This window comes from Panicum virgatum, chromosome 4N (genome assembly GCF_016808335.1).
Source record: "Panicum virgatum strain AP13 chromosome 4N, P.virgatum_v5, whole genome shotgun sequence".
Lineage (NCBI taxonomy): Eukaryota > Viridiplantae > Streptophyta > Magnoliopsida > Poales > Poaceae > Panicum > Panicum virgatum.
The window spans coordinates 39,993,211-40,009,473 of NC_053148.1; the positions used below are offsets into that span (position 1 = coordinate 39,993,211).

At 45.5% G+C, this 16,263-nt stretch overlaps 2 protein-coding genes and 1 long non-coding RNA gene across 7 annotated transcripts; 1 reads left to right on the top strand and 2 right to left on the bottom strand.

Annotated features, from left to right (window-relative positions):
• Positions 1–70: 70 nt before the first annotated feature.
• LOC120669671 lies at positions 71–1,161 on the bottom strand. 2 transcript variants are annotated; one of them, XM_039949478.1, is made up of 3 exons: positions 707–1,161; positions 478–626; positions 71–372 (listed from the first exon to the last, which is right to left on the bottom strand). In XM_039949478.1, exons 1-3 carry the CDS (start codon positions 1,006–1,008, stop codon positions 362–364), a joined length of 462 nt encoding a protein of 153 aa, XP_039805412.1. In that variant the 5' UTR covers positions 1,009–1,161; the 3' UTR covers positions 71–361. The 2 variants fall into 2 exon arrangements, with proteins under 2 accessions (XP_039805412.1, XP_039805411.1); XM_039949477.1 differs by having other exon boundaries at positions 456–626.
• Positions 1,162–4,856: 3,695 nt separating this feature from the next.
• On the bottom strand, positions 4,857–6,103 carry LOC120669672. Its single transcript, XM_039949479.1, has 2 exons — positions 5,653–6,103; positions 4,857–5,532 (listed from the first exon to the last, which is right to left on the bottom strand). Exons 1-2 carry the CDS (start codon positions 6,031–6,033, stop codon positions 5,386–5,388), a joined length of 528 nt encoding a protein of 175 aa, XP_039805413.1. The 5' UTR covers positions 6,034–6,103; the 3' UTR covers positions 4,857–5,385.
• A 3,650-nt stretch (positions 6,104–9,753) lies between these two features.
• Positions 9,754–12,611, top strand: LOC120669673. Of its 4 annotated transcripts, none has more exons than XR_005672748.1 (3): positions 9,754–10,664; positions 11,020–11,076; positions 11,303–12,611. It is a non-coding gene; the product is annotated as an uncharacterized LOC120669673 (long non-coding RNA). The 4 variants fall into 4 exon arrangements; XR_005672750.1 differs by having other exon boundaries at positions 9,754–10,063; positions 10,133–11,076; XR_005672749.1 differs by having other exon boundaries at positions 9,759–11,076; positions 11,303–11,471; positions 12,165–12,611.
• The last annotated feature ends 3,652 nt before the right edge of the window (positions 12,612–16,263 follow it).

Genomic DNA, 16,263 nt, shown 5'->3' on the forward strand with positions numbered 1-16,263 from the left:
GTTGGATATATGTGAGCCAATAAACTTGACATGTTCTCACACTGAGTCTGACATTCTGACATGGTTCTGAAAAATACAAAGATAGGTCCTAAAAATAGAATGACATGGTTCTGAAAATACAATAACATGTTCTGAAAATATGCATAACAGGTGCTGTGTCTAGGACCACACAAAAGCATAACAGGTGGTAGCACACAAGCATAACAGGTGCTGTGTGTATCAAAATACAAAAGCATCACATGAAAAGGTCTTCACAGTTTCTTCTTGGTAGCTAGCTTCTTTTTAGTTGGAGTAAGTTTCTTCTTAAAAACTGCCTTCTTACTTTTTGGAGTACTGCTTGTTGTCACACCCTCTGTCAACATCACTTGTTGGCTGAAATAGATATGAAATTTGTGTCAAACTTACATAAACAAGGCTGAAATGAAAACATTAATTAAATTCATGGCATGAAATACCTTTCTGTAGGGACGGTGGTACCTTTTTGTGGTGTGCTGACGGTGGCACCTTCTTGTGCTGTGCTGAATGAACATTCTTGCTCCTCAACCCTCTGTCTTTTTGATGTACTTGCACCTTCCTTGCTAGTACCAGGTGGCCTCCCAGCCTTCTCTTTTTTAGCACGGCTCTTCCTATAATTGTGTTACATTTATAAAATTTTCAGAACTTCAAAACTGAAAATATGCAAGAAAAAATAACAGCTCATGCATACCTCTTCTTAGTTCCATTTAGCGGGCACTTTGGTGATGTAGTCCTATGTCCAAATTGAAAGCAATTCTTGCACTGAACCTGCCAGGCCCCTTTGCCTCTAGGTTTGTTGCCTTTGTCTTCCAAGCAGCTTGGATATCTATTTTTTCTTTGCCGCCCAACTTCTATCTCGGACAACCGCGGCAAGACCTTGAAGCCAAGATCCACATGAGGCCACTGGGACTTGTCAGGCAACGGTTTGATGACACCAGAGTAGGCTAGTCTGAAATGGTACACAGAGTAGTAAGGATGCAAGTAGCTTTCCATATTTGGGTTTCTTATTGTAGTGATCAGGGCCAAAGCATGTGGACATGGTTTTCCTGAGACTTGCCACTATCTGCAGGTGCATTCATGACTTTTAAGATTCACCACATGTCATATGATCTTGTGCTTAGGAGTGACTTCTGTCACCTCTGCCTCATCTTTTGTAACACCCTAATTCAAATTTCAGTATTTAATAATAAATAAAATTGGTTTTATTCAATTTTCTAGGATTTAATTTGCTTAGCCTTGCATTTATAATTTATTTATTTTTGCTTCATAAAGTAATTAAAATTTATCTTAGGTTTAATTTTGTTGTTGCATCATGCTGGAGCATTGCTTTATTTGTTTGAGTGCTAGAGTGAATTCAAATTCAAATTTGAATTCATTTGGCTTGAGTTTGAGTTAGAAATAGAAATAGGAAATAGAGTTAGAATTAGAAAAGGAAAACCAAAAACCCAAACCCAAACCGGCCCAACCCGCTCCCTCCTTCTCCCTCTCCCCGTGGCCCAGTTTACTTCCACCCGCGAGGCCCAGCTTTCCTCTCCCACGCTCAGCCCAGCTGCCTCCTCCTCTCTCTCCTTTTCTCCCGAGCCAGCCCAGAAAACCGCCTGGCCTAGCTCACGCGGGCGCAAAGCTCAGCTCGCCCCGCTCCCACGCTCCCAGGCCAGCTCCCTCTCAGCCGCGTCGCCCCGCACGCGTTCCCTCCCCTCTGGCTGACGGCCCGGTCCCGCCCGCCAGCAACCCCGTCCACACCGCGTCACGCTCTCCCGCTGACCATCCGGGCCCGCTTGCCAGGTCCTCCTTCCCCGACGCGCCCGCGCTCAACGGCCTCCCGAATCACGGCCGTGATCCTCGCCGTGATTCCCCTGCCCATCCCGCACGCCTAGGCCGCAGCCGCAATATGAATAGGATCCACGACCTCCCGTGAACCCTATCCCCACCCCAATCTTTCCCCAGAACCCTAGCGCCGCCTTCGCCACGACCCGCGGCTCGGAGCTCTGCCGCACCGCCGTGGACACGCTCCTCTGCCGCCGCTCCGCTTCCGCAAGTCGACGCCACGTCCTCGCCTCGTGGTCAGGAACGTCTCCAAGCTCACAGCCGCCGGCTTCGACCCTTGCGCGCACAAGTTTCCCCCGGAGCGCCGCCACCGGACATCACCGTTGACGCCCCTGCGCTGCTTCCCCCCGTCAAGTTCGAGCTCGGTGAGCAACCCTGCGACCCCCTTCACCTTCTGCGCTAGACGCCTTGGCACATAGGCCATCCCAGGGGCAAGAACACCACCGCCGGTGTTTCCCCGCCGCAGCTCGCCGCGGTGAGTTTGCCACAGCACTGCACCGGGCCTCAAGACTCCTGCACAGGCTTGCCTGTGCCTTGCGCAAACTCCACGGGCCCATTTGCGCACAGTTCCAGCACCAGCACAGCCGCACGCCTGCACGCCGGCGTGTTCCTGGCGTCCAGAACTGCCTCCGCCGCCGCGCGCGCCATCCAGCTCCCTACGGCCCCATGCAAACCACCTAGGAAGATCACCTGTGCCACGCTTTAGCTGCCTGACCCGATCCCAAGCCGAATCAGGGTCGGAATCGCTCGATTTCATCGCGCCGGCGAGCCAGCTGCCGCTCTCCGCCGCGGGAACGCGTCGCCGGCGAGTCCCGCCGCCGCCCGCACCCCCTTTCGCCCTGAGCCGCACGATCTCCATCGGACGGCCCAAAACAGATCCGGCCCGAGTCAACTTAGGCGGATACCGGTCAGCGCCTGGCGATCTTGCAAAAGAGACCCCGGGTTTCCCTAGATTCAACCCGCGCTACTGGTCAGTTCAAAACTAATTCCAATTAGGCCCAAAACTTTGCACGGACCCCCCTGAGTTTCTTTAAATTAGAACCCGCCGTCCACCCTTGGCAGTTTTGCACGTTAGACCCTAGAATTAATGTTTAATTATGTTTAGACCCTCGGTTTTTGTAGAAAACCCCCAGAAACTTAGTTTTTCTCGCAGTTAAGCCCCTAGAACTTGATCCTTCGGAGGAGTACCAGTACCCGGAGCAGCCACCATATTCAGAGCAGTTTGAGCAGCAGCACGAGCAGTTTGAGGAAGGCAAGTATAACATGAACAACCTATCACTTTTAAATACATTTTCATACTGCATTTTAATACTGTATGCCTATAAGAACTTTCCTAGCCAATTTATATCCTTTATATATCCCTTGGGTTGCATTTTGGTTAGTTGTGCTAGGTGCCGCGCTATAACACACTTGGTCCTTTTTAATTAATTTGATTAATGGTATATGCAACTTAATTCTGAGAGTGGCCCTATGTGTGACTTGAGTGGCTCACTTCTCATTAAAATTGGTTTTGTTAGAAACATGGTTTAGGGGGCCAGCACGGTGCTTACTGCCTGGTTGGCCACTCTCCATAAGGACCGGTTCATAGAGCGACAACCTGGGACAACAGCGCTACCACAAGACTGGAATGGGACGGTCTTGGCTTACTAATTAGGTCATTTTGGTTCGGGGGTAACTTACCGACGGGGCATGGGGGGTGGTGAGCTTCAATGGTGGCCAGGCTACGAGGCTTGGTCTGCGTACCCCTCGAGGTGGGTACCATCGTTGCGGAGCCTGATTCCTTAGCGGTTACACCTTACCAACGTGTCCTTTGTAACGGCCTCGTAGTGAGTTTGCTAGTCATCTCACCTAAGGAAGTGTGATGAACAACTAGCGTAGCTCACGACTTGTGGGTAAAGATGTGCAACATCTGCAGAGTGTAAAACTGGTATACTAGCCGTGCTCACAGTCATGAGCGGCCCAGATCCTCCTTTTGATTAGTGGGGTTATCTCCTTCCGACGAGGGGGGTGCCTCTCGGGGTTATCTTGGTGGTTTCGGTTTGATTCTCAGTAGTAACATGATTAATTTTGATTAATTACTATGTAACTGGGTTTATGGTAATTCATCAACTTGTAGTAAATAGCTTTAATAAAATTTTGCCAAGATTAAAAGCTAATGCAGTTGAGTCAGCCAACCTTAGAGCCTCATAGTTTGTGCTATACTTGTTGAGTACAAGTTGTGTACTCACTCTTGCTTACTCTACTCTTTTTCCTCCTGGGGATACTCTACTGCTGCTCAGTTCCTGCCGACGCGAGGAAGATCGCTCAGCGCTACCAGGACTACGAGGACTTCTAGGCGTTCGTCTCCCAGTCGACGTCCCTGTGGCGCCCAGTTTCCGAGAGACTTCGTATATGTATTCTTCACTTCTGTTGTATCAGATATTTTTGTCATTAATGTAATAAATAACATTCGTACTCGCTTTATTATATATTTTTACGTGATATGTGCTATGATATACTGTTCATTCTATTGTATATACGTGTGACTTGATCCTGGCACGTATATGATTGCTCGGTTTATGTCCTTTTATAAACCGGGTGTTACATCTTTGCCACCTTCTTTGATATTCAAATGACCCAATTGCCTACTCATTGCATTGAGTTGGCGAACTATAATAGGAAGCATGACATGTTCTCCAAATTTTTCACCTATTTTCCTTCTCTTTGCATACAGCTCCATGAATTTCGACCTAAGTGTGTCTGCCAAATTAGCAATGGGAAGGTCCTTAATATCCTTGACCCACATATTCCAAATTTCTGCAACATTGTTTGTAATGTGGTCACACTTAACCTCTTCTATAAATTTGCTCCTCATCCATTTCTTATTGTGAAATTCCTGAAGACAAGGTTGCACCCTTGCATCTGCTGCATAGATCTTTGCCATTAGGTACTCATAATATTGTGGCTGGAAAGTTCTTGCTGCAGGATACATTCTTCCAAATGCAGGACCTTGGAACCTCTTCCGAAAATTCTTCATCAAATGTATAAAACATTCTCTATGTTCAGCCCAAGGATACACCTCTTGTATAGCATTTGCAATACTCTTTGCAGCATCTGAACTAATAGCTAGATGAGGTGGATTTCCAATTGCCTTTTGCAGCTGTCTCATAAACCAAGTCCAGTTCTCAGTTGTCTCACCATCAAAAAAACCAAAAGCAACTGGGTACATCCAGTTGTGACCATCTAGTGCCATAGCTGAAAACAGGTGACCATTCCACCTACCATTTAGAGCTGTTGAATCAATGCTCAAGTATGGCCTACAGCCATTCAGGAAACCATCAATGCTAGGTTTCAAGCAACAAAAGAAACTATGGAAAAATACACCTTCATCCTTCTGTACCAATTCTATCTCTACAACATTTCCCGGCATTTTTTTCTCAACCTCTGCCTTAAAATTGAACAAGTATCCAAAACTTTCTTCCCATGTTCCAAAAATGTGTTCTGCAGCCTTTTGCCTACCAAGCCATACAGTTGAATATCCAATTGATACCTGATACTTATCTTCTAGCTCCTTTTGTAGTTCTTTGCACCAATGTTTGCATCCTTCTTAAGAAAAGGGATAGGCTTCTCTGCCACCCAATGATATGTTGCCATCTTGGTCCTCACTCTCCCGGTTGAAGCACAAAAGTGCTCTTCCTTGTTCAGTGTAATCTGCAAACAAAAACAGCTTGGTTAGCTTCAAAACAATAGGTGTTTATCATAGTTAGGTAAACAAAAAAAAATAAAGCTACATGTTAGTATGAAAACAGGTTAAGTTAGCAAAAGCTATACCCTGACTAGCTTCGTGCCACTCATTTTCCGTGCGACAATGGCCCATTTACAACCATTAGCTTTGCAATAGCCCCTGAACAATGTTTGACATGACTTTTCAGTTCCAAGCTCGAACTGCCCTTTAATAGCATGCTGCCTTACTGCTGCCCGAAATTCTTCCATACTAGGGTACAATGTTCCAGCATCCATAGGAGGACCCTCCCTATCATGGAAAGCTGCTTCTTCACCAGGAATATGGTCATCAACTGGTAATTCAGCACCATCTAAATCCATAGCCCCAATTTCTTCGGCTGCCTCTTCTTCAGCTGCAGCTCTCTCTTTTCCTGCTCTTTCATCCTCGGCTCTAAGACCAAGAAATTCATACATTGCCTCTTCATCCATGACACAAACAGCAGCACCTACATGATCTTGACCAATTGGAATAATATCCAGGCTGTCCCAATTAATTACATCTACATCGGCTGTCCCAATCAATTACATCTACATCTCGTACCTCATTATTTGATTGTTCAGGTGCACTAACATTATTTATGCTCACATTGCTCATCACTTCAGTGACAACTGAGTTAGAAACACAATCTGCAGGTTTGGACTGCACATCAACATACAGAAATAGCTTCTTCCGATTCTCTCTTTCTAAGAAAGCAAGAGACAAGGCTTTGTCATCCACCAAGATCTTTTCTCCACCAGTGTTTGGGTCAAATTCATATATTGCTATCTGCTGGCTGCTCCCCCATTTCACCCTTGCTGCAATATCATTCTCTAGGTCTTTCATATAATAAAAATGAGCATTCACTGTCCATTCATCAGACTGACGTGGCACAAGAACAGAACTCCCATCATCCAGTACACGAGTGAACTGAGAAACCTAAACTGACAACCTAAAAGCTACATCTGATTCCCCCGATTCCCCCCTACCGAATTCCAACAAAAAAACAAAAGAGCATACGAATCAGTCCTTTCCATTAAAACTCCTCACAAATCGACCTTCCAATTCCATGCAGCTTCCCCCTAATCGACGAACAAAGCCTAGGTGACAGTCTAGGGTTTCAGAGACAGCTCTTACCCGGGAGGAACTTCGAAGGGGATCATGGGCGGCACTCCTGCGACCGCCGCTCCGGCTGCGGCCGGCGCTCCTGCGACGAGCAGGCGTCCTGGCTCGGGCGGGCAGCGCTGTCGCGGATGGCGTCCTCGACTCGAGCGGATGGAGAGGTGGGCGGATGAACACGGGAGAAAGAACGATACAGAGAGGTCACGGGTGCCGGATCGATTTCAATTGATACGATAGGGTGAGGGTATTTTGGGTACTTCAAGTAACCAGAAAAGGGAAAAGATTAGTAAAAATCGCGAAATCATGAAAAAGCCCCGAGATACCCCGTTTCGAAAGAATTCGCATGCTCGATGTCATATTTCGAAAGGCCTGCGAATTTAATGTCAAGAGACATGAGACCTGCGAATTCGATGTCAAATATCGAAATTCCTCGAGAAAAAGCCCCGAAATCCCCCATTTCGAAAGAATTCGCATACCCGATGTCATATTTGTTTCGAAAGACCTGCGAATTTAATGTTAAGAGACGTGAGGACTATGAATTCGATGTCAAATATCGAAATTCCTCGGCAAGAAGACTACACGAGCGCCGCCCCCTATCTCCTATTCTCCCCCAAGTCATCCGCGCTGCTCCGCCGGTCTCGCCCCCACGGCCGCTCTCCGGCGAGTTCCCCATCTTTTTTTTTGAGCGGCGAGTTCATGCGCCTGCGTTCGTTCGAATGGGCCCGCCGCGAGCTTCATCTCCTTTTTGTGGCGCCAAATTGATGTCTTTCTTCTCTGACGGTTTGGACCTCCTGAAACCGTCTTTTTCTCCGTTCATGGCGAATCCACCAGATGTTGGGTGCGCCTTCCTTTCGGGAAAGAAATGGAGATGCATCTGCTCCCAACAACCAAGAATTCGTTCTTTGTATCTACAGAACAATGATGAGCTGCCTCGTACGCACCCATTCAACTGGCTGCTAGAGTGCTAGTGGTGAAAATTTGAAACGAAGATCGGCCGAGACTCATCTTGATCTAGGTTGAACTGTTGAAGTGCACTGAAGTGTTCACCTCGTGTCTTCCATTGCAGAAGGGCAAAGCTAACTTTGTGCCACCGTTGCATAGATGACAGATGTGAGCTGCATCTTGCGGCGTGCATCGTGCGACTAGAAAAGGGCACGCCATGGCTACTGTGGCTTACCAGTTTCTGATTTACGGATCAGGCTGGCCGAGATTGCAGCTTGTAATGCAATGTTTGTATGTGTGCATGATCACAAAAGGAAAGGGGTGTCTTGATGATCTCAGGAAGCCAACAAAGCTCGGTTGTGTGTGCTTCTGTATGTGCTTTGGTATGCTGTTCTTTTACAATTTTTTTTGAAAAATGGAAGATCCTAAAAACATACGATCCTGCCGGATAAATCAATATGGTTTTAGTATGAGATGCATAGTTATGTGGTCCAGTAAGCTGTTTTTCCCCATTCACAGCTGCTTTTCTCCTTCACAACTTTATTGAAATATGCAAGGTCTGATCCTGCCGGTTAAACATTGTTTCAGTATAAGATGCACAACTATGTGGATCATTAAGCTACTTTTCTCCTTCACAATTTTATTGTAAAATGGAAGGTCCTGAAAAATATATGATTTTGCCGGATAAATCAACATTGCTAAATTCAGAACTCCAAAAGCTGAACCAGGTTGCAAGCTCGTGATGTTGCCTTCTATTATCTTCCAATCAACTTACAGGGGCGCAGTTCTTATGTGAACCTGCAATTTCTAAATAAAGCCTCTGAAATGGTACAAGACAGTACAACTATCTTCATGAGCTAGATCTAGCATCATGGTTGCTGCACTACTGGTTCTACTGTACAGCATAGTAGTATCACCATTTTCTTCATGCTGTCGTCATCTTGCTATAGTTGAAGGCATTGGGAACACCCTACTTCTGAGTTATAACATTGAGCATCGCACTGCTGGCCTGGTAGAGCATTCCTATTTTTTTAGGTTGGATTCAACCCAACTATTGTTGAGTCGAGAGGGTTGGGTTCAATCTTTTTTTTTTTGTTTACAGGACGGGATGGATACCCTTTTAACACTAGTAGCAACAGTCATCAACTGGTCCCACCTATCATCCTCTTATTTTATACGGACCTCGTCTCCTTCAGACCGCAGACCACTCAGCTCCCTGCAGCATGCCCGCACCGCCCAAGCTCTCTCCTCCACCCTACCTCCCCGCAGCGCTCCTCCGCCTGCAATCCCCATGCCTTTGCTCGCGCGGCCCTGCATCTCTCTACCTGCTCGAGCTCGCCTCGCCTGCCCACGGCTCGGCTCCTGCGACGCTGCTGGCCTTCGTTGTCATGGGCGCTGGTTGCCCTTGCTGCGCCACCGGCCGCCACTGGTCCCTACCCGGCTGCTCGCCCCTTACATGCAGGATGGAGAAAGACGGAGGGTGACGCGTGTCGAAGTGGGTTCAGATGGTCCGTCACATCCATGGTGAATATTCCCGTCCGGATTCATCCCAACCCACATAAAATTGTAACAAGGCTGCATTTGGTTACTCCTAAAAAAATTTCGCAAAAAAAAAATTTGTCTGCATAAAATACTAAATGAAGTCTATTTACGAAATCTTTTCACACATGGGTGCAACTTTGCGTGACGAATCTAATGAGTTTAATTAATTCATGACACTACGTCAAAAACTAACAAAGAAGACACCAAGATTAGTGACACAAAAATAACACACGTCACTAATATAATATTAGTGACGGCTATAGTTCAAACGCGTCACCAATATCTTTATCCATGACTTAGCCCAGACATATTGGAGACGTGTCTCAGTAAAACGCGCCACTAATGATACCTGGTCTTCCATTGAAGACGGCTATTATTGGAACAGGTCACCAATGTTGGAAGTAATTGGTGACACACTTTGTCTACCCACGTCACTGGTACGAGTACTCGGGTCTATAGAGCAGCTAGAATAGAAAATGTGCTCGCAACCTGGGCCTGGGCCGCGGCGGCCTTTCAGCCGGCCCAAAAGGTACCGCACTACCCGCGCCCTTCATTTGCTCCTTGCCTCCTTCCCTTGGCACCGTCACCTCGTCACGACGAGTCAAGCTAGGGTTTCGCTGGTCGATTTCTCCGGCGACGGCGCGATGGACCAGGAGCTCGTGATGCGATGGAGCCCCCCCTCCTCCGCGTCCCCGGCGCCGCCCCCTCCTCCTCGCCACCCCCGGTGGTCTCCTCTCTGGCCCCCCCTCCTCATAGCTGCGCCGACTGCGGGGGTGGACTAGGAGCTCGGGATGCGGTTTCGTACCTTCACGGCGGCCGCCCCCGCCGTTCTCAACACCTCCGGGCGGTGGATCTGCAGGCCCACGCCGGTGCCTGGTACATTTGTCTATCTCTCTCCCTCCACTCCTCTCTTCCCATCTCAGATCCAGATCCACACATGCACAGACACACGACAGATGGGGCAAGCGGCAGCAAGGGCTAGCAGCTAGATCGGCACAGCGGAGGCTAGCTCGTCGTGGAGCGGCGTGGCTCATCTCCGTAGCAGCCTGGGCACAAGGGGCCCTGGTCTATTTTCGCTCGAGCTGACTCAGTACTAGCGGATTGTTAGTCTGTTTGTTTTCTCAGGTTAGGTTGTTTAGGCCTGGTGTCTGAATTGCAGATGAAATGAATTCTGTTCCAACTTGGAAAAGTTTGGTTCGCATTCACATGTCTGATACTTGTTTGTTTTCTGATGAACAATTCCCTGCATGTAGAGATTTTAGCTCTTAATGTTTTTCCGATGCGGAATTATTGGATTTGTTTTTCGTGATCTACCATAATGATAATGGAATTCTATGGGTATGTGAATTCAGAACTATATCACTAGAGCATTCAAGCCACCATGTGACATCTCGATTACATTCTCTGATGCGAGGACCATGAAGCAGGTACAGTGCTTATACCCTCATGTTGCTGCCAGTTGGGTTTCACACCGGAGGTATATATGCAACTTGCTACCACCACTTTCACTTTTCTGAAATAGATGTATAGCTTATTTACTTTCTCATTGAGATATACATTATATCTGTTTCAGATTCTTAGCTTCTAAATTCTGTCTTTGTGAATTACAAAAATATCAGAACTTTATTTTGTTGAGAGAAACCTATGCAAAGACCCCCCCCCCCCCCACCAATACGAAGACTGTGTTGTCAATAATTATATGCTATGACCTAATAATGAAATCTAAAATTTAGTCTTCTGATACTCTGAAGTCCATGTGTTGTGATTCTTCACATTTTTGTTGATTTATGATATAAGGTTGACAGAATATCTCACGAGTTATTCTTTACCAGGGACCTCACTCTGACTTTGCTGGGCCGACATGTGGGAGTACAGCATGTGTAACACTAGTAAGAAATAACCAACTTGAATGTCATCTTAGGAGATGGAAATACTGTTGTTCTGTTTGATAACTGTTTTTATTTAGCATGTGTGCTAAATAAAGTATACCATGACATTTGTGAATTCAACTACTGGTCACAGTTTTCAAATATTATAGACTTTTTGACAATTGTACCGTTTTTTCCAAGAACATATTAGACTTCCCTCAAACTCACATGAGCAATACTCTTCCAGGTGATTGTCAGCGCACCATTGGTCTTCTTTTATTCGGGAAGTTGTTAGAGCCTTTATGGGGTTCAAAAGAATTATCAAAGTTCATATTTATTGTGAACTTTTTAACTTCTGCATGTGTCTTCATAACTGCTATTGTGCTGTAGTATATAACTCAGCAAGAGATCTACCTGTAAGTACTGTTTCTCTAGAAGCTTATGCATTGATGTTTTCCTTTTTTTTAACAGACTGGATAGAGAGCAAGGCCACTAGATATGCTAGAAACATGCAATTCAAAGAGTATTTAGGTACCTGTGGGTGTTTTGTTTTTTCATATGCAGGAGGGTGTATTCTAACTGAGATTTTACTGCCTAAAAAAATGCTCCTGTTTTGTCCAGCAAAATAGAAATGATGGATGCTAAGCTGCAAATTGTCTCAACTTATGCTTATTATTTTAGCTGATATCCATTATTATATTCATTTTACATTTAGAGATCATTGCAAGTCTGCAATTGTGTCGTCCTCCCCCCTCCTCTGCCTAAAAAGTACTTATGCTGATCTTTAAACTTTTGATTTGTTAAATTTTCATACTTATGCATGAGCATTGGTCATGCTTAAGGTGGCTATACATTTCTGCTAGCACGTTTTCTGTTATAACCTTTCATGGATCCCCTACAATTTGGGATATTTGCAGCCTGCAAGGCTAGGAAACTATGCTTCTTGTTTTAAGTACTTTTTATTTCTAAACATTCATCAGATATGAAGGCTAGGAAACTATGCTTCTTGTTTTAAGTACTTTTTATTTCTAAACATTCATCAGATATGTTTTATGATTAGAAAGTTATGTATTTAAGACTTGGCTGTTATTTTTGCTGTCTCATGGCAGATAACATCTTAGATCATCTTGGCTGTTATTGATCAAGCCAATGGACCTTCTGGAATAAAATTAACTGAGGACTTTAAGTGGTAGTTAATTGACATTAGCTCGAGGACCAAGTACAATTTCTATGCAATTGCAATTCTTCTTTTTGCTGGAGATTGATATATTGTCCAGATGCAGGTGCCATAGTGCTAATGGTGGGCTGGTATACAAGAAGATAATTGCAATGGCATTAGAGATCATAGTTGATTTGTATGAGTTCAATTGATTAAGCTTGTGTATGACTGCAATTCATGGCTGTGTGCTGTGTATAATGGATAAAATCTATGTACTTGCAATTCATTCATGGCTCTATTTTGTACTGTATATAGTGGACAAAACCTGTGTATCTATCGTATATATAAAGGATGAAAAATGTGTATTTGTGATGTATATATAAGATATATTTTATTCTCTCTTTTTTTTGTTTTCAAATTTGACATTGGGGACGGGTGTTGTGAAAACGCGCCACTAATGAGTGTCATATCAGTGACGGGTTTTCTTTTCTCCCGTCACTGGGGACATTATCAGTGACGGGATATAGCCAGGTGCGTCACCAATATCAGTAATAAGTGACGGGTTACTGGTAAAACATGTCACTAAACACCTTATTGGTGACGGGTTTTGATTTATTAGTGACGGAGTTTTCTGCGTCACTAATACATTTCACATCAGTGACGAAAATTTAGTGACGCGGAAATTAGCCGTCACTAATAAAGGTTTTCTGACGTAGTGTAGTTTGCTACAGTGCCCATGATATAATCATGCGGGCAAAGGTCTCATTAGATTTATCTCGTGAATTTACCTAGGGGTTCTGCATGTGGTTTTGTAATTAGACTTTATTTAATACTATTAATTATTGGTCAAAGCTGCAAAAAGTTTTCGCGAAATTTTTTCATCCCAAACAAAACATGGCCCAAACACGGGTCGAAGTGGTTCGAATCTGTTTGATCCACTTTGATCCACCATTCAAACACAGGCTTAGTCCCGTATAAGTCGAAGTGGTTCAAATCTATCCGATCCACTATGACCCACCATTCAAACACATGCTTAGTCCCCTGTTGTTGCAACTAGTACGATGATGACATCATGAGGAAAATGGCACTATGGTAGCTATACAGATACAGTTGTGGAGCCCAAACACACTAACAATGCAAGCCATGTTTGTTTGAGAACTACAAGTTGTAGGTAGAATCTCTATCCTAGGGAACCATTGTTGCAACTGGTATTTAAGCATGATGTGGTATTGCCAAATGCGGCTAAAGTGATGTGAGATGTGAGTTTTCAGCGAAATTTTTTACCTCTTGTACATGGCCCATATTGGGTCAGTTGGATCCATGCCACTACAATTTCACGAAGTTGGATTTCATGTTGAAATCCATGCCATTGAGTGGCATGATTTTCAATGTGAAACCCAATTTCACGGAGTTGTGGTGGCATGAATCGAATTTTCCCCATATTCAAACATCATGAAAAATGCGGGAGGGGCTGAGCGCTACTATGTTACTACTCCCTTCATTTCAAATTATTAGTCATTTTACCTTTTCTAGGTGCATAATTTTTGTTATGCATCTTGATATATATTATGTATAGATGCTTAGCAAAATTTATGTATCTAGAAAAGCCAAAACAACTAATAATTGAGAATGGAGGGAGTAGACACTAACTATTCAGTTACACTCAACTGCTAATGCCCGACGTTTTGTATAATCAGCCGTGAAAACATATCACAAGTACCAATAAAACACAAGTATCAGCTTAGGTTCACTCCACATGCTAACAGTAACAAATCAAGTTCACCCTACACACAAGTAGAAACTGAATAAGACTAGTGTCAGACCCGGGGCAGCGGGACTGCTTATAGGCATAGAATGTTCTAGAGTAAGGGATAGCTTATGGATGTACCTTACCTCTTTTGTAACTACCCGAATAGGCGTAGAACTAGCTGCAGTACAAAGGAAACTACCCGATTGTGTTGTAGTAGGACTCCAACTGTACTCGGCTAGGACTTTCCATGTAACCCTGTCCCCCCGGATATATAAGGGAGGGCAGAGACCCCCTCCAAATATCATCAACACCTAAGGCAATACAAACAACCACACAGGATGTAGGGTATTACGCAACTCGCGGCCCGAACCTATCTAAATCTTTGTGTTCCTTGCACCATCGAGTTCCAGAGCCATCGATCCCTACCTACAAACCCTACTGCTAAGGGTATCCCTCAGCAGCCTTGGCGGTAAACACCGACAGCTGGCGCGCCAGGTAGGGGATTCGGCGAGTTCATCGGCGAATTTGATGGCCGGATCAAGCGACGCCAACAACGTGCCCGAGGGTACAACCTTTGTTTTCGGTTCCTGGGCTTGCATGGCTGACGGGTCGGGCAGCTTCTCCAGCCACCTTGTCACGTCCAACTCGCCTAAACTGAAAACCACTCTCCAACCCGCCGACGTCTGCGAGATCGCTGACCTCGATGGGAAAAGAGTCGTACTGGAGCTCAGTTCGGATAGTCCAGAAAATGTGCCAACTCCAACTCGAACTATCGGGTCAGTCGAGTTCGATACAAATTCTGACTCCGAAAAACCTCAATTTTCCGAAACCCTCATAAAATATCTGACTCATCTCAAGTCAATCAAACGCCCCAAGATCAACAACTCGGAACTACTCGAGGGAGTAGATCGAGTTTCACGATCCATAGAGGGATGCATCAAGCTTGCAGAATCCGCTTTTGGATCATCTAAACCACAGCAGAACCCAGAAGCATAGAACCCATCACTGGAACGGTCGGGCAACATACTCTCAGGGGTTGATCGAGTAGATTTCAAACTCGTCGACTGCATCAAGATGGCTGAAGGCATTCTGCAAAACAAGAAGCAGAAATCGGGAGGAGGAATCTGCGGGAGATCTGGAAAAACAAACCCCCCGGCTTGTTCAGATGGGACCGTCTTTCTCCAGGAAACCTCAGAATCCTTCACCGAAACCCGCTCACAATCGTGATCCCTGAACCAGCCGAATCCTTATTCGACCAGGACTTTGATCAATTCATGAACAACCTTGACAACTTTGAACCATTCGATGATCTCGAAGACTGGTCTGACAACATCAGTCTGTTCATGGACGCTATGGCCCAACCATCCCAGAATGCTGACGCCCTCTGGGAACTCGCCAAACTCGAAAAGGGAAAATCCAAAGCCCCAAAACAATCTAGCAAGTCGATTTTTGACAAACCCTGGATTAAGGAGCCTGAAGGATTGCCTCCCACTCAATCATGGATACATTGGATGAACGAGAACACCCTCCGCGTAGAGATCGGCATCCCGCTTCTTGCTCACCCAAAGCACACATACTCTAAGATCGGTGGATTAACCGATTCCGACTCCGAGTACTCTTCTGACCCGGAGGATGAACTGGACGACCTAGTCCAGTACAGCAAGGAAGTAAAATCCAAGTCGACTAAAAATTCCAAGTATGTGTGCCTAATCCAGTACAGCCTGAAGGAGACACAAGATCCTAACACCTCCGGCTCTCAGCCAACGGATCTAACCTTCCAGCAGAGCACTCCACTAGACCCGCCCTCAAGCGAACAAGACCATGAAATTCAAGATCTTTGCCATGAAATCCTCATGGTTCGCATCTCTGAAGTTCATGAACCTGAGGACGACTCCACGGAGCGTCTCAACCTCGACGACTACAATTCTGATGACTTTGATGAGTATCTTTCCGACAACATGGAAACTACTCCCCCCACGGTCATAGAAGCCCAAGCTGCTACCAAGCAAGACATGCCTGCACCTCCTCCAGCAGTAACAGTTACTGTCCAACTGGAAGAGCAACACGCAGCAGAGGATCTCTACGAGCATCATCGCCTGCTTAATCAGAAGAGGGCATTTAGGCACCAGCGCCTTGCCAACCGCCAGCAAGAACAGCAAGGCAACAACTACAACTACTCCAACAGCGACCTCCGTAATGTGATCAACATTGGTCACGACGCACGCAATGTCATCATCTCAAGGAGAAAGGAGCGCGAAAAAATAGAGGCTTACAACCCTTCTTCCAACTACCGCATCCC

Coding starts and splice junctions, on each gene's coding strand:
- LOC120669671 (XM_039949477.1), bottom strand. CDS start 1,008: ATGGAAAGCTACTTGCATCCTTACTACTCTGTGTACCATTTCAGACTA. Junction 627..706: donor CTAAATGGAACTAAGAAGAG/GTATGCATGAGC, acceptor ACACAATTATAG/GAAGAGCCGTGCTAAAAAAG. Junction 373..455: donor ACCACCGTCCCTACAGAAAG/GTATTTCATGCC, acceptor TATCTATTTCAG/CCAACAAGTGATGTTGACAG.
- LOC120669672 (XM_039949479.1), bottom strand. CDS start 6,033: ATGGATGAAGAGGCAATGTATGAATTTCTTGGTCTTAGAGCCGAGGAT. Junction 5,533..5,652: donor GTGGCACGAAGCTAGTCAGG/GTATAGCTTTTG, acceptor TTTTGTTTGCAG/ATTACACTGAACAAGGAAGA.